This window comes from Phascolarctos cinereus, unplaced genomic scaffold, assembly GCF_003287225.1.
Source record: "Phascolarctos cinereus isolate Bilbo 61053 unplaced genomic scaffold, phaCin_HiC Scaffold_5;HRSCAF=322, whole genome shotgun sequence".
Lineage (NCBI taxonomy): Eukaryota > Metazoa > Chordata > Mammalia > Diprotodontia > Phascolarctidae > Phascolarctos > Phascolarctos cinereus.
In genome coordinates, this window is record NW_027555958.1 from 286,749,714 (window position 1) to 286,777,258 (window position 27,545).

General features: G+C 42.6%; 1 protein-coding gene across 1 annotated transcript; it reads left to right on the forward strand.

Moving 5' to 3' along the window:
* Positions 1-86: 86 nt before the first annotated feature.
* Positions 87-27,274, forward strand: SLC16A5 (solute carrier family 16 member 5). Its single transcript, XM_021002620.2, has 5 exons — positions 87-203; positions 13,166-13,383; positions 21,568-21,711; positions 22,120-22,917; positions 23,529-27,274. Exons 2-5 carry the CDS (start codon positions 13,185-13,187, stop codon positions 23,777-23,779), a joined length of 1,392 nt encoding a protein of 463 aa, XP_020858279.1. The 5' UTR covers positions 87-203; positions 13,166-13,184; the 3' UTR covers positions 23,780-27,274.
* Positions 27,275-27,545: the final 271 nt, after the last annotated feature.

The following is a 27,545-nucleotide window of genomic DNA, read 5'->3' on the forward strand; positions in this document are numbered from 1 at the left end:
CTTTTTACCCTCCCACTTGGGGCGGGGAAGAAAGGGGAGAGGAGGGAAGAATAAAGCGAGAGGTGGGGAGCGGGGGTTGAGGACTGGGGGGGAGACAGGAGACTGGAGACCTGCTGCAGGAAACGGTTTCTCTGCTTTGCAAGACGGAGAGAGAGGAAACACTAGCTCTGGAGTCACTCTGTATGGGGGCCCTGTGTGAACTGGTGAGCCGAATGGGGAGGCAGGGACCTTACCCCCGCCGACGCCCCCACCCCATCCCCAAAGGGTTAACACCTTCTGCTGCTTCCCACTCCACACCCCGCCCCATGGCTGGGGGATCCCCGCACTTTCCCAAGGTAACCCCCACTCTACCCCCGGAGCCCGAGATCCCGGGGAAGATTTCCTTAAAAAGCCGCGCTAAGCTCAGGGTGGAAGATAAAGGTTAGGAGGGATGGAGGCCGGGCATGGGATCCTCTACCCTTTTGATGACACTGGGGCTTGTTAGCAAACTCACCCCCTAGCCAGTCTTGCCTAATCCATACTGCCCTTGTGGACTGTTTCTCATTGTTTTGTTGGTTGCTATTTTTAATTCTAAAAGGCACGATTATGATTGTTTAAGAAGCCAGAGAGCAATGCTAGCTTGGGGGACACTACCCATGTTTTCCTGGCTCTTAGATAAGGTCCTGTCTCTTCTCAAGCAGGGTTTAGTTTGGGAGACACACCTGTGAGAGCTGGAATGGGGTAGGGGGAGAAATTGTCTCCTGGGAACCCAGTGGCCTCGGACAGTCTACATCAGTGATTCCCAAAGCATGCTCCTTTGCCCCTTCCTGCAAATCCTGATGTTGCCTTTAAATCTCAGGGTATGTGGAGTTCCCCAGACCAGAGGCAGGTAAGGTGAAAACGAAGATAACTGACTGAGAGGGGTCACAAGGCAGAGACTGGAGCGCACCAGTACTTTTTTCTTAGTCTCTCTCCTGCAAATCTGCTTCCCATATCCTTGAGGAGATGGAGACCCCTACATCTGCAGGGTTCACCTCTGTCCAAATGTCTCTTGTCTGATCAGTCAATCACAAAACCATTTATTAGTTGCCTCCTATCTGCCAGGCACATTGCCTGATCTTGCCTATTCTCCGCTTTCTGGATGCATTCTCTGCCCTTATGCACCCCATACTAGGTACATCAGGTCACATTTATGTGCTGGGAAGGGGAGAAGAGAGAGAGGTCAGCGACTTATCTGGGTTCCCTTGGCAACAATAGATTCCAAAAATCTCAGGTTGGTTTCTCTCTCCCTTGGAGGAGTCCAGGAAGCAGGAGATCCCATTCCAGGTGTGCCTCATAATTTGTTGCCAGCCTCAGCAGCCTGGGAAGTACCAGCTCTAATCCCTGGGATCTTTGGGATAGACAAGAACTAACTTGACACTATCTTGGGATCCAACCTTTAGAACCTACTTGATGCCTAATCTGGGCTTGGGAGAGCAAATGGTTGAAGAGCCTTTTGTCCTTTAGCAGCCTCCAGGGGATGACAGCCCCCCCGGATTGTTTTCTAGAAAGGAGGACACAGCCTGGACATTGGGTAGCAAAAGAGCGGGGGACCCCACAGTATGAGACATGAAACCCCAATTGTTCACTTTGGAATCTGACTTTTACCTTCGGGTCTTTGCATGAGAAGCATGGATCTCATTTTGTCCCTATGTTTTCTGTAGGTTTAGAGTGACATTTACTTGAAACCCATAGAAAGGTCAAGGAACAGTCTAGCATTGCCCTGGTTTTAGATAAGGAGGTGTCAATGAGAGAAAGTCAGGAGGATAGAATACAAAGATTTTAGAAGAGTAAGAATTATGTTTTCCTGAAGATATCCTGTGCAGACCCAAGCACAGATTTGTCAAAGAGGGTAAAGAATCTGGAACTCTCACCCAGAGAGATAAGACTAGGAAGCACCTCCCTTGGCCCTGACAGGCTTAGCTCTATATGTAGAGCAGTAATTGGCTTTAGAACCCCCAAGGTAAGACCAGGAGGGCCAGACTGCTGTCAGTCTTTTCTGGAAAACATGGGCCAGGAAGGCTCTGTTCACTATGCCTACTTTTCCATGATGAACAGAAAGTCAGCTTCCCTGGAAGATATAGATAATGCAAATAGGGAAACTGAATCACCCGTTTCTTCCTTCCCTGTAATTATAATGCTGTAGACATTTGGTCCTGCTTAGGTAAGTATGCCATCAATTTGTCCTTGGGATAGTCCCAGACAACCAGATGGACCTGTTTTCTCAGGCATCACCTCTGCCAATGGGTAGAGCAGCATATATTGATGAAGAGTTCTCAGCCTAAGTAACTAGGAAATTTTTGCATATGGATTAGTATGATTTTAGTAGTCATGGTCAGTATTGATGTGATGGGCAATACTGTGGGTGATCCCTCACACCAACTCGAAATTCCTGAAATATGTGGGGAACTGATTTGTAGAAGGGAGGCTGGCTATTAAGTCCTGGTGAGCAAAGTAGTCCCTATCCCTGTGTGGGATTCTTAAAAGGAATTTAGAGAAGGGGTTTCTTTTTTTTTTTTTTGAGAAAGGGTTTCTGAAAAAGCTTAGATGCAAAAGCCATTAGGTTTGAAGCTGGAAGGAACCTGAAAAGTCATTTAGTTTAACCTCACTTTACTGATGAAGAAACAGAGGCAAAGAAGGGAAGTGATTTTTCCCAAGGTCACACAGCTTGTAAGAGCCAGAACTGGGGTTCAAACTCAGGTCCTTTGTCTCCAAATCCAGAAAGAAAGGGAGGAAAGGGAGAAACATGTTAGGACAATAAGAAAAGGAGGTGAAGAGAGGGGAGAAGCAGCGGGTTGAGGGCAGTCAAGGTACTTGACAAAGACCAGGATGAAAGATATGCTGGAAGTTTCTGGGTTCCTGCCCCAGAGAACTTGAAGCTGAGATGTGGCCTATCCTGAATGTGGTCTGGAATAGGTTTAGGAGACTCCTGAGCACCAGGGGCTTGAAGTGGGAACCAAAGGTGGAGCAAAAGTGAACTGGACACTCCTTCACTCCTGACCCCAAACCCTTAAGAAACCTAGAAAGGCCAGAACCTCCCAGCCCCTAAGAGCCAAGGGAAGTCTGGGCTGAGTGGTTTCCTTTCCTTCCAGACTCTTGACCCACAGACCCAGGAGCCAGCAGTCAAAAGAACAAGGTTCAGTGTATCCTCTTCTACTGCTCCATCCCATTACACTTCCTGCCTTACCCCTACCCAGCCCTGAATATCAGTTGGGTGTCCAAGGCCCTACCCTCTCTCTCTCTCCACCCCACCCCCAGCCTTTGTTTCAAAACACCTTCTGGAGTAGTGATAGTATTCATTATTATATTATTCTACTCCACCTTCTGGAGTAGCAATAGAATTTATTATTTATGAGTAGATTTTTAAAAATCCACCAAACACAATTAAGATGTACTATAGATCAAGAGATGCCCAAGAGGTAAACCTAGATAGAGTAACTCCATAACAAATACTATAGTAGATGCTACAATGACTAAAATAAAGGGAGAAATGAAGTGAGATTTTTAAAAAGTAGAATACAATTTAGAATAAAAGATGGAAAACCATACCCAAGTAGTAGACTCCTTGAAAATAGACTCCTTCATTAACTGATCATTGAAAAAATTAATTTAAATTAATTAAATTTTTAAATTTAATTTATTAAATTTTAATTTATTTAATTAAATTTTAATTTTAAAATAAAAAATTGATTTAAAAATTAATTAATTGAAAATTGGTTGCTGAAAAAATAGATGGTGTAATCAGAATTCAGTGATATCGTAAGAAAAGAAATATTTTAAAAGTCAAAAGATTGAAAAAATAAAAGAAAATGTAGGCATCTGCTATCAAAAACAATTGACTCAGAAAACATAATAGTTTAAGAAGCATTAGTTTCCCTGAAAATCATGACCAAACAAAAATATCTGGTGGTTATATTTCAAGAAAATTACCCCAATTTATTAGAACCAAAAGGCAAAGTGAAAATAGATTTTTTCCCAAATGTTAGGATTTTCAAAAATTTTATTAATTTATTTTGATTTATCAACAATCACTTCCATATGCTTTTGAGTTTAAAACTTTTCTCCCCCTTCCTCCCCACTACCCTCCCCAAGATGGTGCACAATCTGATATAGGCTATACATTTACATTTCTATTAAATATAATTTCACATTAGTGAAGTTGTAAGTAAAAATTAAAACCAATAGGAGGAGCCAGCAGAAAGAGGAAGCAAAACTCAACAGAAGAGAAAAAAAAATGATAGCAATTCAACTTCCATAGTTCTTTCTTTGGATGTGGATAGCATTTTCCATCATGTGGCCTCTGGAGATGTCTGAGATCCTTGTAATGCTGAGAAGGGTTAAGTTTATCAGTATTAGTCATCGCACAACATGGCTGTTATTGTATACAAAGTTCTCTTGGTTCTGCTCAAAGTGAAAATAGATTGAATGAATTGATCACTGCCTGAAAGAAATCTGAAATGGAAAATAACTCAAATATCATAACAAAAGTCTAGAGCCTCAGGGGCAGCTAGGTGGCACAGTGAATAGAACACTGGCCCTGAAGTCAGAAGACCTGAGTTCAAATCCGGTCTCAGACCAAACACTTGACACTTACTAGCTGTGTGACCCTGGGCAAGTCACTTAACCCCAATTGCTTAAAAAATTTTTAAAAAAGTCTAGAACCTCCAAGTCAAAGAATGCTACAGGCAACAGGCAGCCAGAAAGAGTTTAAGTACCAAGTAGCCAGTCATGATGACAGAAGACTATGCCACAACTACAGTTTTGGGAGAGAAAATCTGATATCTGAAAAAGCTAAAGGCTTAAAAATAAAAACAAGAATAACAGTCTGCAAAACTGAGTAAAGTCCTATACAGGTGGGAAGGAAAAAATGACTTAACAGAAGACTTTTAAACTTTCTTGTTGAAAAGATAATAGCTGCACAGAAACTTTGAAATGCAAACATAAGAGCTGAGATAAACTCAGGTTGTTTTTTGTAAATAGTATTTTATTTTTCACTTCCTAAAGATGGTTTTCAACATTCATTTTTATTTTTGTAAGATTTTGAGTTCCAAATTTTTTTCCCTCCCTCTTCCCTCTCTTCCCCCCCCCCCCAAGACAGCAAGCAATCTGATATAGGTTATATGTGTATGATCATGTTAAACTTATTTCCACATTAGTCAAGTTGTAAAAGAAGAATCAAACAAAAGGGAAAAACCATAAGAAAGAAAAAAACAAAAAAGAAAGTGAAAATAGTACGCTTCCATCTGCATTTAGAGTCTGTAGTTCTTAGTCTGAATGTAGCATTTTCCATCATGAGGCCTTTGAAGAGGTCTTAGATCTTTGTATTGCTGAGAAGAGCTAAATCTATCAATATTAGTCATCTCACAACGCGACTGTTACTGTGTACAATGTTCTCCTGGTTCTGCTCACTTCACTCAGCATCAGTTCATGTAAGTCTTTCCAGGTTTTTCTGAAATCCTCCTGCTCATCACTTCTTATAGAATAATAGTATTCCGTTACATACATATATCTTGCTCAGCCATTCCCCAGTTGATGGACATCCCCTCAATTTCCAATTCTTTGCCACCACAAAAAGAGCTGCTATGAATATTTTTGTACGTGTGGGTTCCTTTTGTATGATCTCTTTGGCATATGGCCCTAGAAGTGCTATCGCTGGATCAAAGGGTATGCACATTTTTATAGCCCTTTGGGCATAGTTCCAAATTGTTCTCCAAAATGGTTGAATTGTTTCACAACTCCACCAACAATGCATTAGTGTTCCAGTTTTCCCACATCTTCTCCAACATTTATCATTTCCTTTTCTATCATGTTAGCCAATCTATTAGGTGTGAGGTGGTACCTCAGTGTTGTTTTAATTTTCGTTTCTTTAATCAATAGTGATTTAGAGCATGTTTTCATGTGACTATAGGTAGCTTTAATTTCTCCATCTGAAAACTGCCTGTTCATATTCTCTGACCATTTATCAATTGGGGAATGATGAAGATAAACTTAGCAAGGCAAATACATTTGAGCAATTTGGAAGGAGTTAAATAATGATGAAGTGATCATATTCTAATGGGAAAAGAGGGGAATGTCCCTTCAGAATTCTACTGTCTTTAAAGGTCACAGAAGGAATTAAGTAACATACAGACACGAGAACCAAGTGTATTTTTGTTCTGTTCTGTTTTGTTGACTTTAAGAGAGAAAAGAAAAAGGAGTATAGACAAACAAGTAAGGAAGAAGGGGAAGGAACTGACTACTTTTCTTAATTGGAGTGCTTAAAAAAAAGAAGATTGAAACATGAAGGAAGGGGAGTATGAGAGGAGCAAGAATCTTGTGAACTTCAATTATATCTCAATCAGACAAATGATGGTTGAATACTTACATGTATACACAGAATTTGGATGAGAAATATATTAAACTCAACAAGGAAGGAGAGAAAGTGAGAATAGTGAAGGGGGTTTGAAGGGAGGGCAAAGCTGAAGAGAGAACAGTCAAAAGCAACAGACTTCAGCCCCTCTAATTTGTTTCTATGGGTTTTTTTTTTGGTTAGGCAATGGGGTTAAGTGACTTGTCCAGGGTCACACAGCTAGTAAGTGTTTTGTGTGCAAGACTGGATTTGAACTCAGGTCCAGTGCTCTATCCTCCAAGCCACCTAGCTGCCCCATTGATCTTTTCTATCTAAGTCACATATCCATTTGGAGCTTGTTGTAGTACATTGTGTGAGATGTTTCAAATAAACCTAGTATCTACTAGACTGCTTTCCAGTTTGCGTGCAGTTTTTGTCAAATGGTGAGTCCTTAACCCAGTAGTTAGAATCCTTAGATTTACCAAACATTATACTGTTATGTTCAATTGCTTTTTGAGTTTTGTGTACTCAGTTCGTTCTACTGACCAGCTTTTCTATTTTGTAGCCAGTACCAGATAGATTTGATGATTACTGCTTTATGGTGTAGTTTGAGATCTGGTACTGTTATGTTTCCTTCCTTCCCATTTTTTCCCCATTATTTCTCTTAAGATTCTTGACTTGTTGTTAATTTTGTTATTATGTTTCTAGTTCTATAAGTAACCTTTGGTAGAATGAGTGGTACTGAATCTATAAATTGTCATTTGAATTTTATTGGTATGATTTAACCATAAGCAATTAATTGCTGTTCAATTATTTAGTCCTGTCTTTGCTTTTGTAGAGGGCTTTTTGTATCCGTATTTATATAATTCCTATTTGTCTTGTTAACTGGATTCCCAGATGTTATACATTTGGTAGTTATGTTTTAATGGAATCAATACAGTTAGAATTAGAAGGAAAGTAGTTAATTGGGAAAAATCTTTGCAGCAAAGTCTGATGTAGATATATAATAGCTAATTCAACATATAAATAGTCAAAGAACATGAACAAGTTTTTAAAGGAATGGCAAGCTATCAACCAAATAAAAATGCTCCAAATCGCTAATAAGAGAAATATAAATTGAAACAACTCTGAGGTTCTACTTCAGACCCATTTTATGGGAAATATAACAAAAAGGGATAATGATAACGGTTGAAGGAGTTGTGGGATGACAAACTGATGCATAGTTGGTGGAGCTATGAATTGTTCCAGCCATTTTGGAAAGTGATTTGGAACTATATCCAGAAAGTCACTAAACTACATACCTTTTGACCCAAAGATATCATTACAGGCTGTTCTTACTTTATGTAAATTTACATTATGCATATTTGACTTCATTAAAGAATTCTGAGAAGTCCTCATTAAAAAAAATTTATTTCATTACGCACTACTGTGTTCTGTCCCACCTACCCCCACCAAAAAAAAAAACCTTTTAAAAAAGCCCTCCAAGTGAAAGTAGTACATAGGCAAGTGCTGAGAGGTTGCCACTGCTGCTGGTATCAGATCAGGAGCTTGGCTGGAGACCTCCATCACCCAAAGAGACCTTTGCCCCACTCCCCCCATGAGCCCTGAGGGTCTGGGCCCCATCTGTTTGTCTTCCTACAGCTCTGCCCAGCCTGTCACCCATCCTCTCCTGTCTATGTGTCTGCCCCACCCCCCCACATGTTCTTCCTCTCCCATCTTGTTTTATCTTCTCTGTCCCCCAGACCCCATATGTCCTCCTTGCCTCCCTGTTCCTCCCCTCCCCCCACCAAATTGCTTAAGTGGTAGTCTGTGGAATGGTTCACTTACATAAAGCAAGAGCTGTCTGGACTATACTTTTACTTTAGGTAAAGGGATCAAGGAAAGAAGGAAAGGAACTATATACACAGAAATATTTATAGCAGTGCTTTTGGTTTTTGCAAACAAAATGGGTACCCATCAGCTGGTGAATGGTTGAACAAAAGTAAGCATAGGAATGTGATGGAATAGTAATGTGGTGTAAGAAAGAACAGAGAGGACAGATTCAGAGAATCCTGGAAAGATTTATATGAATTGATGCAGAGTGAGGTAAGCAAACCAGTAGAACAATTTATACAATAAGTATAATATTGTAAAAGAAAACCACTGCAAAAGACTTGAGAGCTATGATTAATGCAGGCACCAGACACCTTTCCAGGGGCCTGATGATGAATTTCGTTTTCAACTCTTATAATAATTAAGATGATTGACTAGAGGTACAGAAAGAGATAAACTTTTTTAGATATGGACAGCGTATGGGTCTGTTTTGCTTTACTCATCTGTAATAAAAGGTATTTTTTTTTTTGGAAAGGGGAGAGAGGGAGAAATGATAGTGCAACTAACACTATGTGTGTGTATAAGAAGAGGTAGAAGTTCAGAAGGGGACACATTAAGCAGGATAGTGTTGGAACTACTACAATAAATTTAATATATACTTTTAAAAAACCAGCTGTGCATAATGATAGCTATCATTCATATGGTGCTTTAAAGTTTGTCAAGCACTTTATAAATATCATTTCATTTCATCCTCACAACAACCCTGGGAGGAAGGGACTATTATTATCATCCTCATTTTACAGATGAGAAAACTGAGGCAGACAGAGGTTAAGTGACTTGTCCATGGTCTCACAACTAGTAAGCCACTTAGGCTGGATTTGAATTCAAGTCTCACTAACTTCTAAATCTAGCATTTCATCCATGTACCATCTAGCCACTTCAGTTATGTCATGCTGTTTAGTTATTTCAGTTGTCTAACTTCATAATCCCATTTGGGGTAAACATGCTGGGGGTTTGCCGTTTCCTTCTTCGGCTCATTTTTACAGATGAGAAAACTGAGGCAAACAGGATTAAATAACTTGCCCACAGTCCCACAGCTACCAAGTGTTCAAGGCTGTATTTTAACTCAGGAAGATGAAGTCTTCTGACTGCAGGCCCTGTACTCTATCCACTGTGCCATCTAGCTGGTCTTTCTTTTTTATTCTTAATTATATAAAAAGTTTATATTTGCTGATGTTTGTCAAGTTTATGTGGTAAATAATAACAAATGACAGGAAGAGACAAAGAAAGAAAAGGGGAAAAGGGAAAGAAAAAGAGACAGAGAAGGGAAGTGAGAGGGGCTGGGATAGCAGCAGTAGGATTGGGTTTATAGGCAGGTTACAGGGCTGAGTAAACTTGGCTAACAATCAGGGCAGGAACAGAGTAGGATCGGCTGATGGCCCTTGACCTTTCAAATTTGCTGAGGAAACAAATCCTAAAATGAGTGAAAGGCGCGTGGATCCCAACGGGTCTGCTCTAGTCACTGGTCCTTGGGATGAAGATAGCTATGGGGGATGAAGAGGAGGGGAATAGAAGGGGCTCCAAACTGGAAGTCAGGAGAATTTGGGGATGAAACACTCAGGCCACCATTCCACAGGTGGGGCCCATGTCAGTTTAACCACCTCCAGCTAGATCTTCTGATAGGGGTAGAGAAGGAGAAAGGGGACAGGTGGGGCATGGCTCTGGGCTGAGGTAAGAGGCCTCTCAACCCTTCTGAAGGAACATCTGTGACTCCTTAAAGAAAGCACCCTCAGAGAAAACACTCAGTCCCAAAGATTAAATGTCAGTTTTGAGGGGTGTTAATGGCTTAAGCAGGTGGCAGGGAAGTGTTTGGTGCTCCTAAATGGTGAAATGAGGGAGTCAGCAGAGTGGGCTCCCTGGTAATAGCCTCCCTCCTTTTGTTGTTCAGTTGTGTCCAATTCTCCGTGATGCCATTTGGAGTTTTACTGGCAAAGTTACTAGAGTGGTTTGCCATTTCCTTCTCCAGCTCATTTGACAGAAGAGGAAACTGAGGCAAACAGGATTAAGTGACTTGCCCAAGGTCATACATCTAGTAAAATCTGAACTCAGGTCTTCCTGACTCTAGGTTCAGAGCTCTATCTACCGTCCCATCTAGCTTTCCTTCCTATAGGTTTCCTGTAGAAGGTAGCATTTTAGCTGGGACCTGAAGAAGCCAAGGAATCGAGGAGGTGGAGAGGAGGAGAGAGAACATTCCAGACATGGGGGACAGGCAGAGAAAATGCCTGGAACTGAGAGATGGAGTGTCTTGTTCTTGGAACAGCCAGGAGACCGGTGTCCCTGGATCAAAGAATACGTGTTAACGAGTAAGGTGTAAGAAGACTGGAAAGGTAGGGGCAGGATTAGATTATGAAGGGTTTTGAATGCCAAACAGAGCATTTTGTATTTGATTCTGGAAGTGATAAGGAGACACAATATTGATGCCATTGGCCCAATGGGCATCTTAAGTTCTCCATAGTCCAAGTTACCTCCTGAGCTGGGCAATCAAGGCTTCCCCAGTAGAGTCAGCATAAGACCCTAGAAAGAGGTTTGGCTTGGTGGTCAAGACATCTTTGTTCCAATCTTGGATCTGCCTCTAATTAGTTGTATGATCTGGAGCAAACTCTTTCCTACTTTGGACCTCAGTTTCTTCATCTTGAAATGAAAGGGTTGGGTTTCAAAGGTCTCTTCCAATTTTGACATTATATAATTGTTGGATTCCCCTCCTCAAATAATGCCAGCCTTGAAAACAAAGGAGAGGGGAATGGCAGACCATTCCAGTATCTTTGCAAAGGAAACCCTAAATGGGGTCATGAAGAGTCAGACAGGACTGAAACAACTGAATACCACCACCACCACCATGGAAGGAAATCATTCCCCTTAATTCTAGTGCCTTCACTCTGGACTATTTCCTATTTATCCTCTACTTAGCACATTTAAACAGCTGTTTGCAGGTTGTCTCCTATATTAGATTGTGAGCTCCTTGATGGCAAGGTCTGAGTTTGCCTATCTTGGCATCTCCAGTGCTTAGCATAGTGCCTGACACACAGTAGGGGCTTAATTGATGCTTACTGACTGACACAACATTGGGCAGAAAGTAACAGATTTAAGGATCTCAGGATATTTAGAGCTTCAAGGTACATGGTACCTACTCCCTCTTGTCCCACTTGTATACAGTGAAATAAGTGCTGAATCGGGACTCAGAAGTTCTGAGCTCAAATTCCAACTCTGCCACTCAGTACCACTCGGTGAGGGATCTTGAATGAGTTACCTTAGTAACTTCTCTGGGCCTTAGATCCTTCCTCTGTGACAATGAGGAGGTTGAACTAAAAAATCACTGAGGTCCCTTCTGGTGCTGAAGTATCACCTGGGCCCCTCCACAGAAGCCTTGACCCTCATATGTTTGTGCCCTGTACAGGAGTGCATCTGGATATCTGCAATAGTGCCTTCCATACAGTAGACACTTAATAAATGTTTTTTGAATTATATGTTTGTGGCAGATTATCATGAATGTAATTTTTATAATAATATATCTTCCCGCATCAAAGTTTGTTGAATGAATGAATGAACAAGTGGTATGGAACCTCGAATCGCATTTTAGGCTGTGGAATGTAGAGTCATTCAAAAGAATAACAATAATAATAACTAGCATTTATTTAGCACCAGTTCTAAACCTTAGAATTCCAGCAACATGAGAAAAGAGCTCAGAGGTCCTTTAGTCTAACAAAGGAGGAAACTGAGGTTCTGGGAGAGAGTAACTTATGTTTGGGGTTTTTTTTGTTTTGTTTGCTTTTAGGCAGTTGGGGTTAAGTGACTTGCCCAGGGTCACACAGCTAGTAAGTGTCAAGTGTTTGGTCTGAGGCCGGGTTTGAACTCAGGTCTTCCTGACTTCAGGGCCAGTACTCTATCCACTGCACCACCTAGCTGCCCTGAGAGTGTAACTTATGGAGGTAGGAGGTGGTAGGGGAAGGTTAGTTAGTGGTGGAACAAGAGGTATTCAAAAATTGCTAAGTACCGGTTATAGGATTACTTTTTCATTGGTTTTCCTTTGCATTCTCAAGGCAAACGAAGGTGAATTTTACTACTGTAATTCGCTTGCTTCAGCAAACACCTGAAAGTAAAAACATAATCGGCCTTAGCATAAAGAGAGCCTGGGTAGGAAGCTTTTAACATTTCTTCCTTGTGCGCCTGTGGGCTTAGGATCAGGCGTGTGGTAGAGTGAGTGAGTGCCCCTTTCCCTCTTGTGGCAAGGCGGGATGCTTCAATCTGCATTCAGACTGCAATAGTTCTTTCTCTGGAGATGGATAGCATTTTTCATCATAAGTCCTTTGGAATTATCTTTGATCATTATATTGCTGAGAATAACTAAGTCATTCACAGATGATCATCACGTAGTATTGCTGTTACTGTGTTCAGTATTCTCCTGGTTCTGCTCCTTTCACTTTGCATCAGATCTAGATTCAAATCTCCCCTCTGCTCTTTATAACCTGTGCGCCCATAAGCAGATCCTTCCTGTCCAATTGATTGCTCTGTTAAATGATGGTGTTGGCCGTGTTTTCTTTTCTGCTCTAAACTTTTGGGGGAGAGATGGGTAGAGAATTTAGCTTTCTCAGAGGCTCGGGGGCCTGACTTCAGATATCGCTCCCTCGCCCCGTTCATCCTCATGCAGACATTACTGTTCCCACTCATTCTCTACAGGCGCCTCCCTTATCTCCTGCCTTCCTGGCTCCAGGAAATGGGTCAAAGCAGATTGGGAGCCAAAGCGTGGGCCAATTGCCACCTCTCAGAGGGTGGTGTCCCCTTAGGGGAACCTGGGTAGCACTAGATGCCGTGCCTATAAGGAGGGGCAGGTTTCTGTTGTGTGGGCTCAGGCTTTTCCTGCGAATGTGCCAGGTGGCCAAAAGGGAAGGCCAGCCACCAGGCTGCCGCTGGCCTGATTCCTGACCCCATCTTTCTCCTCCCGGAACCTAGGTGACTCCTGCAGGAGAGAATGCCTCAGGCTCAAGAGAATATAGAAAGCAGCTGGTCTTGGGTAGTGCTGCTGGCCACCTTGGTGGTGCAGAGCATGACACTGGGCTTCCCTCCTTGTATCGGTGTCTTCTACGCTGACCTCCAGCATGATTTCCAAGCCAGCAACAGCGAGACATCCTGGTTTCCCTCCATCCAGATCGCATTACTCCATGCTGGAGGTGAGTTCTCTACAAAGGGGAGGGACTGGAAATATAGACCATGAGCCTGAAGGAGTGGGGTCAGGGGCTTCATGCTCATTAGAGTCCTGACTCCTAGGATCAGGGTATTAGAGCTGAAAAATGGCTCATAGAAAGCATCTAAGGGGACAGCTAGGTGGTGCACCAGCCCTGAAGTCGGGAGGACCTGAGTTCAAATCCAGCCTCAGACCAAACACTTGACGCTTGCTAGCTGTGTGACCCTGGGCAAGTCACTTAATCCTAATTGCCTAAAAATTAAAAAAAAAATTTAAATTTAAATTAAAAAAAAAAGAAAGCATCTAATCTAACCCCCTCATTTTACTTAAGTAGAACCTGTGGTCTAATGACTTGCCCAAGGTCACACAGCTGGTTGGTGGAATGAATTATAGAATCCTAAGATGTGAGAGCAAGAAGGGACCTTAGAGACCATCTAGTCCAACTTATTGCTTTGACATATGAGTTAATAATACTTTTTAGAGGGGCAGCTAGGTGGTGCAGTGGATAAGAGCACAGACCCTGGAGTCAGGAGGACCTGAGTTCAAATCCTACCTCAGACACATAACATTTACTAGCTGTGTGACCCTGGGCAAGTCACTTAATCCATTGCCTAGAAAAAAATTAATAAATGGTACTTTTTATAGCACATTTATATATGTCATTTCCTTTGCTCTTCATAGAAAGCTTGCGTATGAAGTATTTTAATTACCCTTTTATAAATAAGCAGGTTAAGTGACTTGTTCAAGGTCATTCAGCTTGTAAGAAGCAGAGCTGGGATTTGAACCTAAGTCCAGTTGTCTCCTCTTCCTGCTCAGCATCTGGTGCTAAACTTTCTGCAAAGAGTCCAAAGACCCTTTTTCTCAGCATTTTAATATGTTATTTCCCTCCCCACTTACATGTCAAAACAATTTTTAATATTTGTTCCTTAAAAATTTGAGTTTCAAATTCTCTCCCTCCTTCCTTCCCTTCCCCCTTCATTGAGAAGGCAAGCAATTTGATATAAGCTATACATGGCAGTCAAGTAAAATATATTTCCATGGAAGTCATGTTGTAAACGAAAAGAGACCAAAAAAAGAAAAGAAAAAGAAAGTTTAAGAAATAAGTATGCTTCAATCTGCATTCAGACTCCAATAGTTTTTTTCTCTGGAGATGGATAGCATTTTTCATCATAAGTCCTTTGGAATTATCTTTGATCATTATATTGCTGAGAATAGCTAAGTCATTCACAGATGATCATCATGTAGTATTGCTGTTACTGTGTTCAATATTCTCCTGGTTCTTCTCCTTTCACTTTGCATTAGTTCGTGCAAGTCTTTCCAGGTTTTTCTGAGAGCATCCTGCTCATCATTTCTTATAACACAATAGTATTTCATCACAATCATATACCACAACTGGTTCAGCCATTCTTCAGTTGATGGACATCCCCTCAATTTCCAGTACTTTGCCACCACAAAAAGAGCTGCTATGAATATTTTTGTACATATAGGTCCTTTTCATTTTTGTGTTTTATCTCTTTGTTATACAGACCTAGGGGTGATATTGCTGGGCTAAAATCCTTTTTCAACTTTTATCTCCTTTCCCTGCTCTCAACAGACAAAATTCTTTAAAACATCTTCAAGCAAAGACATTACAACACACCTCTCCCTACTTTCTCTTTTTGAGGTTGGAGTACTATGAGTATGGAACGTGGCATGTAATCATGGATTTGGCTGATTTTCGTTGTTGTTGATCTGCTTTTTTCTCTTTTATCCTTTGTTATAAAGGGGAGTGGTGTTAGAAAATGAAGAAGTAAAAAAGAAGAAATTTCCATAAAAAATTAGAGACAAAATAAAAAAAAATCTTCAAGCCAGTCCTAGAATTACTTCCCACTTTTTTATATGAAGCATCAAGGATCTAAAAGTCTTTATTCTACAAATGCAGTGCTTGAACTGGGTTTTCCATTTACTTTTTATCAGGCTCCCTTGCCCACCCCTAACAGACTCAGATGATTCTTTTCCCCTTCTAGACTGGGATGTGATTAGGCTGAGGGATAGCAGCTAGTGGTGTTGCCCAGTGCTACTGAGTCTCATGCTCTGGAGGATTCCCTGAACACTGGAATTGGCTCTCTACTGGAATGAGGCTGGCTGTGGATGTCTCCAAATTTAGTTGTAGGTTACTTGCCAGTATGCTATAATTATTCTTAAGACTCTCCTGTTACTTACAACATCATTGAACTTGGAAGTCACAGGACCTAGATTCAGATCTTCAATCTACCATTTACTACCTTGAGTAAATGACTTACTTTCTCTGGGTCTCAGTTTCCTCATCTGCAAAATAAGGAGGTTAGATTAGATGGTCTCTATAGTCCATTCAAGCTCTAGATCTCTGACCTGGATACTATGAGCTTATGATCTTCTTGTTCCTTAGAGTGTTTCCAGAACTGTCTGTGTTCAGGGATGAGAGGCAGCTTGTTCCGGAAGGAGATAGAAGCCATCCAGGAAGCAATCACTATGGCTGCACTGGATACAATGAGAATTCTCATCACTGTGGGAAAAGGAAGTGAGGGACCAGTACATGAATATGTGAGATAGTGGAACCAAGAAATATAGCTCTCCCTGGTACTTTCTGGAGAGCTGGAGGCATAGGGGTGGGAACACTGACAGGAAGGAAAGAAATAAGCATTTATTAAGTGCCAGCTGTGTGCCAGGCATTGGTTTAAGTGCTTTTCATTTATCTTCACAACAACCTTGGGAGGTAGGTATTATTGTTATCTCCATTTTACAGTTGAAGACACTGAGGCAGACCAACCTTAAGTGATTTGCCCAGGTTTTTATAGCTGGTAAGTGTCTGAGGCTGGATTTGAACGTGGGTCCTCCTGACTCCAAGCAAAGCTCTCTGTCCACTATACTACCTAGCTGCTTTGTGACCTTAGGTGGATGAGGTCACTTCAATTTAGAGGAACAACTCTTTTTTTTGTTGTTGGTTTGTTTTCATTTTTTAAGAGAAAATTTATTTTCAGTTTCAAATTTTCTCCCTCCTACTACCCATTGAGAAGGTAAGAAATATAATACCTATTATAATAGGAAGTCATCCAAAATATATTTCCACATTAGTCACATGAACAAGTCTATTTTTCATCCTAATCTAAGGGGTTCTTCCCAGTGGGAGAGTCGGGGTTGGGAGGAGGTAAAAAAAATACTCAGAATACAAACAAAGATGAATCAGGTATGACACAAGCAGTTTTATTCCCACACAGAGGAATACCAGGCAGTAAAGAATCATAGAATGATTACAGTCCCTTAAGAGGCCTCACTGTGACATTTGCAACAGTCTTAACTATTAACTATTTCATATTTTACCTCCACTGTGTACAGCGCCATCAGTGCTTGAGTGAATTCTTTCTTATCCCCTAAAATCTTTCCCTAGTCAAGGGAAAGATCCCTCTCTGACCAGAGGCTGGTCAACCTCTGCCACTATTTATGACCCAACTGCTCTGGAAACTGATACCCTGATGCCCTAGTACCTAGGAAAGAGCCAGTTGCCTTTAGAGATCTCACAAGGCCCTGTACCAAAGCAGAGAAGATATGAAGAAGGAATATCCCCATCCTGGATATAGGCTTCTCTAAGAGGCTATAAGCTTACAGCTTATAGAGAAAAGCACCCCACACACACCAACCCTATAACCTAAGAGTCACCCTTACATCTGGCAGCCAGCAGGAATAGGAGCCCTTAGGGGTGGGGTTCCTGTTCAGCAGCCAATTATCATGCCCTGACAGGGGATATCTGTGCCTGTGCCCCTCCATCATGCATTGCCACTTTACATGCTACACAAAGTGCCTTGCAAACTATAAAACACTGTATAAATGTCATTTATAATTGGTTTTATCTACTTCACAGAACTTCTGAGGATCAAATAAAATGATAAATAAAGCACTTGATGATGGGCAAAGGGACTCCACCTGTGATTTCATTAGTACGGGGAACACCCAGGTGAAGAAATTCCTTCTACCAATGCAGGCCAACACCTTCTCTGCAAATTATAGCCTTAGAGAGTTGCCTCGACCTCTGAGAGGTTAAGTGACTTGCTTGTATATCCCAGAGGCAAGACTTGAACCCAGGTCTTTCTGGATATGAGGCTGATTCCCTGTTCACTATGATGGACTGTCTCTCTTATAACTCTATAGGTAGCTGTGTGGCTCTGGGCACGTCACTTAACCCTAATTGCCTTTAAAAAAAAACACAACTCTGTAGGACAATATATTTATTTAGGCTATTACAAACGTAAGCCATTTCTCCCTCTCAGGCCCTGAATCAGCCTCTGCTGGGACTGTCCTTTTTCCCCGTGGTCCCTAGAGGTTGCTTCAGTAGCTGCTTCCCGGCAAGAGTGTTGATTTCAGCCTTTGTCGTAGTAACCTCCTAGAATGGGTTGCCATTGAGATCATTCCTGATCTCAGCCAGTTCCAGGAGGTCTCCAGGGAAGAACAAGGAAAGGAGCCAGTATGTTCAGAGTGCCCGACAGAGAAGGAAATCCTCTGCCAACCCCTTGGACCGGGTCTGTTTCACACACACACACACACACACACACACACACACACACACACACACACACACACACACACACCACACACACCCATACACCTACCCATACCCCTTGCACACATGCTACCTCCCTCAGCTTGGCCCTAGATAGTAAGAATGAAGAGGATAACAGAAGCTGGTTCAGGTTTCCTCTCCCTCCCTTTCTTCCCCTCTTAACTTGGCCCACAGCATGTGATGCTGGGTCTCCCAGCTGTCTTCCAATCACCAGGAAATGTTTTTCCTTGCTTTCTTATGAGACTTGTTGTGGTGAGATAGATTACAAGAGCTGGCAAAGAGATGGGAACAGAGACTACCTGTCCTTAACTCATCCTCCAGCAGTGGGGGTAAAAGACCCTACTCCAGGGAATCTCCTGGCAGGAGAAGAAGGGATAGATTTCTGGCCCTTTTACAAAGGAATGGTGGCGGGGAGAGGAGACTGAGGGTCAGCCAGCCCTAGATTCAAGTCCTACTTCTGAGGTATACTAACTTCATACTAAGAGACTTTCATATACATGTTAATGTTCCTTATGCTAACTTATGTGGCACAATGGATAGAATACTGGACTTGGAGTCAGGAAGACCTTAGTTCAAATCCTGCTTCAGACACTTACTGGTTGAGAGACCCTGGACAAGTCACTTAATCGCTGTCTGCCTTAGTTTCCTCATCTGTAAATTGGGGATTATAATAGCATCTTCTTTACAATATTGTCGTGACGATCAACTGACATATCTGTTCAGCCCTTAGCACAATGCTGAGCACATAAGTCCCTAAGAGATGCTTATTCCCTTCCCCCCTAATCAGATGTAAGCTACTTGGAGGGAAAGTGTTGTTTCATTTTTGTCTTTTCCTTCCTAGCCCCCATGCTTAGAACATAATAGCTACTTAATAAGTGTCTGTGGAATGTTGAACTAATTAGTGGGGATCAAACTGACTGATTTATTCAATCTAAGCCTCCTGCCAAGAAGATATCTCTAATAATAAAAAATTTTAAAAAGATTTTAAAAAATTGGTTCAACTAAACTAACCAACACATGAACCAAATTGGACATTGCAGGCAGTGTTCCATACCCATAATTCCCTAAATCTGCAAAGCAAAGAAAGAAGTAATTTTTTTTAAACTTCTAGGCAATTGGGGTTAAGTGACTTGCTCAGGGTCACACAACTAGTAAGTGTCAAGTGTTTGGTCTGAGGTCAGATTTGAACTCAGGTCCTCCTGACTTCAGGGCCGTGCTTGATCCACCACGCCACCTAGCTGCCCCATATTGTCCTCTATACTTGGTAAGAACCCTCCACATTTCTGTTGGTACAGTACCCAATGGTGAAAGAACAGCTTTTCCCAAGGGAGGGAGAAGGGGAGCAAGAGGTTGAATTGTTGGGTAAGGCTGAAACTGCTTCCATATAGTCCCTGAGAGCCTATGGAAGATGGAACAGTCCTTCAACAGAAGTCTCTTAATATTTGGCAAATATTAGGTATCCTTTTTCCTCCTTCCCAACTCCTTCACAAAAGGACTACCAGAAAGGGGAAAGTTCTAGATGGTGGTCTAAAGGGGCAGCTAGGTGGGGCAGTGGGTAGAGCACCAGCCTCTAAAGAAATAAATTCTTGCAGCTCTTCTTTGGGGCCAAACCTGGTCATTATAATTTCATGGTATTCACTTTTTATCTTATTTTTTTTTCCATTTACATTGTTGTAGTCATTGTATACATTGTTTTCCTGGTTCTTTCACTCTGCATCAGTTCATCATATAAGTTTTCTTATGCTTCTCTGTATTCATCACATTTGTATATCTGATAGCGCAAGAATACATTACATTCATGCTCCTCTACTTGTTCAGCCTGATGGCTATGTTCTTTGTTTCCAGTTCTTTCCTACTACAAAAAGTAACCTCAAAGGATGGAACTAGAAGCAGTTGCGAAGAGGCAGCTTTAGGCTTTGTGAAAGGAAAAATGTCCTAACAAATAGAGCTGTATATATTTTGGAATATATGAGACTTTTCTTTTTATCATTGACCTCCTTCAGGGTAGATGTCTAGCAGCAAGATCTCTGGGTCTAAGGTTTACATTTTAGTAATGTAACATAATTCTAAATTGCTTTCTAGAATGGTTGGACCAATTCATAGTGCTCTTTACTTTTACAGTTTTCATTACATCATTTAATTCTTACTGTGAACCATCCTATGAAGTAGGTAACTATTATTCTCTCCATTTAACAGATGAGGAAATTGAGGTGGCTCAGGGAATTTAACTGACTTCCCCAAGGTCATGCAGCTAGCAAATTACAGATTCAAATCTCAGATTTGTGATTCCCTCTCTTATGCTCTCTCTGCTACTATGTACATACACATCCACACCTGCTCTTTTCTCCTATAATCACATATGATTGATTACATATATACTTATCCATATTATCATGTTCGTTCACACCCACACCCGCACCCATACACATTGACACGTAATCCCTGGCATTCACATATACATTCCTATTCACCTCTAATCTGTACACATACTCATACTTTCTCATATTGCCGGGTCACTGGGAAAGGTGACCTTTAAAAAAGCCCTGAGTCATAGTGAGTACAGGAACTGGGACTAAAGTTAATAGGATGGCTGGGAGTGGGGTGAGGTGGGGTTCAAGGTGCTTAGACGCCTAGTAGCAGATAGCCTGTGATAACTCATTTCCAGATATCTATGTCTTAGATTGTGCTATGCCCTTATCAGATATAGAAATAGGTTGGAAGATTTCCCCCTAAGCATACCTTAATCGATTTAACCAATCCTTGTTCCAGAGTTCCATGTCTGAAGGCTACCTACACATAAGCTTTTAATCATTAACTTCATGCAACCTAATAAGCTACTTAGGACACAAGACCTGGGAAAATCAGATAGCCTGAGACAGCCGCAGAGGGCAGACCTAGAAGCAATGGCAAAGAGGCAGCTTTAGGCTTTGTGAAAGGAAAAACTTCCTAACAGCAACAATTACAATAATAAGCATTTATATAGTGTTTTAATGTTTGCAAAAAGCCTTACTCATTTTATCCTCAAAATAGCCCTGTGAAGTAGGTGCTGTTATTATCTTCATTTTACAGTTGAGGAAACTGAGGCAGACAGAGGTTAATTGACTCCACCAGGGTCACAAAACTAGAAAGTATCTGAAGCTGAATTTGAACTCAGATCTTCCTGACCCCGTGTCCCACACTCTATCCACTGTACCGCTTAGGTGCCTTGTGGTAGAATGGGCTGCCTCGGGAAGTGGCATGTTCAGCATCACTAGAGGCACATATATAGATTGGATGATGTTCAGGAATGTTGCAGAAAGGATTTCTGTTCAGGAAACCATTAGACACTGAGGTTCCTTTCAACCTGGAGCTTGTATATTCCTATGGAGTGGGATAGGATGGAAAACCTCCCTTTGATCTTAAAATGTCCTTTCAGGAATGTTGCAGAAAGGATTTCTGTTCAGGAAACCATTAGACACTGAGGTTCCTTTCAACCTGGAGCCTGTCTGATCTTATGGAATGGGATAGGATGAGTGAGGACTACTCTCCAGGACTCTGGCTCCATCCCTAACCTGCCCCACTCTCTCTCTTTCTGGTTTCACACCACCCGCCCCCCAGGGCCCATTTGCAGTGTACTGGTGGAGCGCTTTGGTTGCCGCGTGACAGTGATGCTTGGGGGAGTCCTGGCTGGGTCGGGCATGGTGGCCGGCTCCTTCTCCCGCTCCCTTAGCCAGCTCTACATCACAGCCGGATTCATCACAGGTGACAGCCATCAGCTGCCCTCTTTCTTTCTTACCCTAATCTCCTAAGTCCGGGGTTTGGTGGGGTGGGGGCTTGAAGGAATAGTAGCGGGAGGTGGAAGGGAAGACAGCAGACCTGAGAAGCGTAGCTGGGGAGAGAAAGAGATGGGCAGGCTGTTCAAAGGCAGGGGTGCTGTGCTGTTCTGGCTTGCTCCAGAAGTGAACTCTGGCTTCTGCCCTAGGGGCAGCCTCAGTCATGGGCTAGAGGCCAAGCCATGTCTAGCTGGGCTAGATAAGTGGGTGGGGAAAAGGGCAAAATTGCTACCTTAAGGAACTGTTGGGTGTGGGGAATGGGCCTCAACTCCCATCATAGCTTTAGGAGACCCATCTAGAAGGATCACTGAGATGGCATCTCTTCCTTTCGCTGCAGGCCTGGGCATGTCCTTCAGCTTTCAGGCAGGCATCACAGTGTTGGGACACTACTTCTCCCACCACCGGGCACTGGCCAATGCATTGGCCTCATCTGGTGTCTCCCTTGGCATCTCACTGTGGCCCCTGCTTTCCCGCTACCTCCTGGAGGACTTCGGGTGGAGAGGCACCTTCTTGATCTTTGGTGGGGTCCTCCTTCATTGCTGCGTCTGTGGGTCTGTCATGAGGCCTGTGGCTCCTAAGGCTGAGACAGCCTACCCCCCACCCAACAAGGTCCCTGAACCGGGTTGTCTGTTGACTTGTGGTCGGGCTCTGCAGAGACATCTGGCCTTTGACATCTTCCTCCAGAACCAGGGCTACCGCATCTACACCCTGAGTGTAGTATGGTTGCTGATGGGCTTTATGGTCCCCCAAATCTTCCTGGTGCCCTTTGCCTTGAACCACAACATAGAAGAACACAAGGCTGCTTTGCTTATCTCCATAATTGGCTTCAGCAACATATTCCTCAGGCCTGTGATTGGGGTGATGTCTGGCTGGTCAATGTTTGCTGGTCACCGTGTGTACCTTTTCGCCCTGGCAGCCTTGTTAAATGGGCTGAGCAACTTCATCTGTGTCATCTCAGCCAGCTTCTCTGTGCTGGTTTTCTATTGCGTGGTGTTCAGCATCTCCATGAGTGGCGTCGGGGCTTTGCTGTTCCAGGTGCTCATGGATATAGTGCCCATGAACAGATTCTCCAGTGCCCTGGGCCTCTTCACCATCCTTGAGAGTTTCACCGTCCTCGTATCTCCTCCGCTAATTGGTGAGGATAAGCAGGTTACCAGTTGGGGGAAGGATGCTGGGGGTAGTATCTGGGAAAGGGAACTTACCGTGGGAGGAAAAAAGAAGGGATGAAGGTAAGTGTGATATCATGGAAAGAACAGTGGATTTGGTTCTGTTACTATCTCTGTAATCCCAGGCAAGTCACTTAATCTCTCTAGGCCTCAGGTTTCCTCATCTATAAAATCAAGATAGCTAAACTAGATGGTATCTAAGGCCCCTTTCAGATCTAAATATTATAGCCTATGCGTAGGTGCCCAGGGAAGGGAAATTGCATATACCACACAGTCTGACTTAAGTAGATGATATAATGAGAAAAGTATGGGATTTGGCACCCAAAGGCCTGGATCCAAGCCTGGGTCTGGCCACTTAACTAGTTATATGACCTTTATTTCCTCAACAATGAAATGGTGATAATATTACTTGCCTTGGCCACTTCCCAGAGAATCTCATCTCACTTTGTCAACAGGAAAATGCTACATCAGTTATGTGATTTTTCAGGACTTAGCAATCTATCAGGGAAGATGAGGCTCAGAAATAGCTCCTAAGCTCCCTGCATCCCCTCACTCAACCTGGCTTCCCTCTCTCATGTAGGTCTAATTTTAGACACTACTGGCAACTTCAACTATATTTTCTACCTGGCCAGCTTCTTCCTCATCTCGTCTGCCTTGTTCTTGGGCCTCAGCTTCTTCATCCTCCAGAAGAAGAATAAGGAGAAACAAATGATGGACAGAGTCCATGAAGAACCTGCTTCGGAAAAGGACCTCAACCAGAGATACACAGAGGAGCCAGTGACTCAGCCACACTCAACAGTCATGTATGTGACATATGTCACCAGCGTCTGAGCCAAGGAGCTCAAGGGTGCATAGACCACCAATCGTCCCTGACTCTAGGCCCTCCTGTGCTAGCCCTCCCTTTATTATGTCTCCTTGGTCTCCCCACTCAGGGCCCAATGAAGCACTACCTTCTTGAGCTCTCTTACCCTGTGATCCGAAGGCTCCTCGAACCCCTGGCTCTCTCCCCTTGAGGGGACCAGAAAGAGGAAATTGCTTGTATCTTTTCCCAACTCTCTGCCTCTCCCACCTCTTGGGGAGGAGCAACAAGGTCTATCTCTGAGAGAACTAGGGGAGATTGTGAGCAGCACTGGGTAGAGGGAACCAGATTTGTTCTAGCTGAGACCAAGAAAAACAGTATGTTTGAATTATACACAAGGACATTGTTTCTTGGAGCAGCTGGCTCTAAAACTCTTTGAACTAATGAGGTGAATTGATGAAGCACAGAAAATAAGTGTGGGGTAAGTTTTATTTCCCTTACCCTGACCCTTCTTTTTTTTTTTCTCCACTTGGCAAGAGCAGACTGGTTGGAATTTTGTTTGTTGATTTGACTGGATTGAGTTTCCAAAAAGAAGCTTTCTCAGGGACCTTTAAGAATTGATTTTCTTTGCATGACCTGAACTTATTCTCTGTTCTGCTGCATGCAGGCAGGGCTGGAGTGCCATGGCCCTGATTCTGCCCAGCAGGGATGAGTCAGTACCCTCATTGGCACCCCCTCTCTCATTATCAAGTGAATGTGGACCTACTCTGGATCTCCCTGCTTCTCTGTGCTAAAATCCCACCTATCCCCTGTGGTATAAGGCAGAGATGCTTCAGGCACAAGCCCCTATATTGAACTATTTTTTCCTGATAGGGCAGAGGGGAATTCAGATTTACAGGATATTTGTCAAGTGCCCACTGTGTGCCAGGCATTGTGCTAGCCATCGTGGAGAATGCAAAGATGAGCAAAAAACTGTCAGAGAGTGCTAGAAGCTCTTGAGGAGCTTATGGTCTAACAGTAGGGCAGGCTAGAAGTCTGGCATGGGCCAGCAGGCACATATATTTGCTGCTAAATACCAAACCTTAAAGGTTTTATGTAGGGTTTGGTGTTTTTCATTTTTTTTGTGGCCCCCCCCACCCCTCCCCTGCAAGGTTAGCAGGAGGCAGCTGGGTGGCTCAGTGGAGCCTGGGCCTGGAATCAGGAAGATCTGAGTTCAAATCCAGTCTCATATACTTACTAACTTGTAACTCTGGGCAAGTCACTTAACCTGTTTGCCTTAATCCACTGGAGAAGGAAATGGCAAACCACTCCAGTATCTTTTGCCAAGAAAATCCCATGGACAGTGTGGTCTTACGGGGTCATGAAGAGTTGGACATGACTGAACAACAACCCTTGCGGGGGGTGAGGGGGAGCGGTACAAAGGCCTAATAAAAAGCTAATCCCTGAAATCATAGTTTCCTGGCACAGAGGTCTTTTTCTCTAACCCCAAAACCCTACATTTCTAACTCTACCCTATCCCCACATCCTGGCAACGATCGCAGGGCAAGATAAGGACCAAGGACAGAGCATCGATTTGCACAGTGGGAGGATCTGGAAGGTGACATGCAGAGGGAAGTAGTTTAATTTTGGAGCCACTCCCTTAAGAAACCCAGAAATAACCCCAATTCTCCTGGAGTTTTTATAGCAGTGGTCCGGGGCCACTACAGAAAACACATTTAATCTGGATCTCATCTCTCTTCCCACCACAAAGATCTAGAGGACCTAGAACAGAAAGGTGGAATTCTCTTGTCCTTCAGTGTCCTCATTGCTCTGTAAGATAAATGGATAGAGGATACCCACCCACCCACCCAGTTCATGCTCTGTCTGGGTGAAGTCAATTTTTCCACTAGGCAATAGGATCAACTCCCCCAAGAAGCCAGCCCCAGTAGCTGCAGCCCTGGCAAGAGAACCGTGTCATTTGGTAGAAATAAGGATACCCTTTTGATTTGGAGAAGTAGAAGGGACAAAGCAATTGTCTTGGCCCATGTGTGAGCTGTAGAACAGAGTTTGGGACTCTCATTGGGCGATATGTTAGACGTGCATTCAGGGGTCAAAGTTCTCTTCCCAAACTTACTGGTGCTGGGAGGGTGACTCTGTCAACCTACCCGTCTCATTGGTAAGTTGGGTAATCTGTTGGAGTCTCTCCCTCCCTGCCCCCTGATATACTTAGTAGCACAAGACTGAATCAGATAAAAGAGAAATGATCAAGGGGGCATCATCATACAGTGGGAAAAGGTCTGGACTGGGAATCAAGATTTGGGTGCTTTCTGATTCTATCTGTTACTGTGTGACCTTGGGGAAGTAACTTCCTCTCTCTACTATTTCTGTCCTCTGTATGATGAAAAAATTGGAGTTGATCTCCTTTCCAGTTCTTAAGTTCACTGGGGGGAAAAATTCTTGGATTTGCACCACTTCCTACAAACCATTGTCTTCTGTGTCCAGATATGTACCCATGAAAGTTACATGGTTCCCTCTGCCCTGTTGTAGAGCCAGTGGAGGACAGGCCAAAAAAAGTGCACAAATTCTAAGCAGCTAGATGAGGTTCCTATAGACTAATTGTCAGCAAGGTGCATAGCAGCTAACCAACAGTTAAGTACCTGTCTTTACCAGCCCTCACTACCCAACCCCTTGCTCACATGCTGCTAGATAAAGTCTACTGAAGCAACAAAGATTGTCCTGAAGGATCATCTTTCAATGCACATTGTCTTCTTCTATTAGACTGTAAGTTCCTTGAGGGCAGGGACTGTCTTGTTCATCTCATATTTACTGGTAAGTCAGAACTCAATGGTTTACAAAACACTTTCTTCACAACCACCTTGGGAGGTAGACAGGGCAAAGATAATTCTCCCCTGAGCCCTAGAGAAGGAAAAATGACTTGTCAAGATTTGAACCCAGGTCTTCTGTCAGTGTTTCCCTGCTTATAAAAGGGACTTGTTACACATTTGTTGAATGAGTCAATAAACAAGCATTTATTATAATATATACCAGGTACGGGGCAAAGTGGTGGGGATACAAAGACAAAGCACACAAGTCTTGGCCCTCAAGAAGCTTACATTCCCTATCTGGGAAGACATATGTATATAAATAGATACAAAATATATATTTTTAGAGCAGACCTGTGATTTCATTTTTAGGGGGAATTCTTGATAAGGAAACTCCCTCTACACATGCAGATCAAGATTGTTCTGCAACTCAAGTATTAGTGAGCTGTCTGGGGATGCTGAGAGGTTGTGACTTGCTGAGGGGTCATCTTGTATGTATAAGAAGTGGGACTTGAACCCAGGGCTCCCTGACTCCAAGACCATCTTGCCAAACTTTTCTGATCACGTAGCACATGTCAAGAATTTAAGCACGTAATTCTAATATATGTATATTTACTTATTTATAATTACATATATGTACTACTGAACTAATAATTATGTGTATTATATAACATACACAAAATAGAAAATTTTTAAATGAGTAAATAAAATATTTTCAATATTTCATTATTAATGATCTAAAACCCTTTTTTGTTCTCGATAAAGTTATTCATATTAATGATATCTTAGTCAAAGGAATGTCAGTCAACAAGCATTTTTAAAATACTCACTATGCCAGGCACCATGCTAAGTACTGGGGTTACCAAGAAAGGCACAATATGATTGAATATGCTTCATTATACATGAAAATCTTGGTTTAACATTTTGTGACACAGCAATTCAAAGGTCTCATAAGTACAGTTTATTTGGATGCCGTGTTCTAAAAGGCTGTAATAGC

What these genes read in the sequence shown, in the direction of transcription:
- SLC16A5 (XM_021002620.2), top strand. Translation starts at nt 13,185, where the DNA reads ATGCCTCAGGCTCAAGAGAATATAGAAAGCAGCTGGTCTTGGGTAGTG. An exon ending in CGCATTACTCCATGCTGGAG is followed by an intron (nt 13,384 to 21,567) that starts GTGAGTTCTCTA and finishes CCCGCCCCCCAG; the next exon opens with GGCCCATTTGCAGTGTACTG. An exon ending in CGTATCTCCTCCGCTAATTG is followed by an intron (nt 22,918 to 23,528) that starts GTGAGGATAAGC and finishes TCTCTCATGTAG; the next exon opens with GTCTAATTTTAGACACTACT.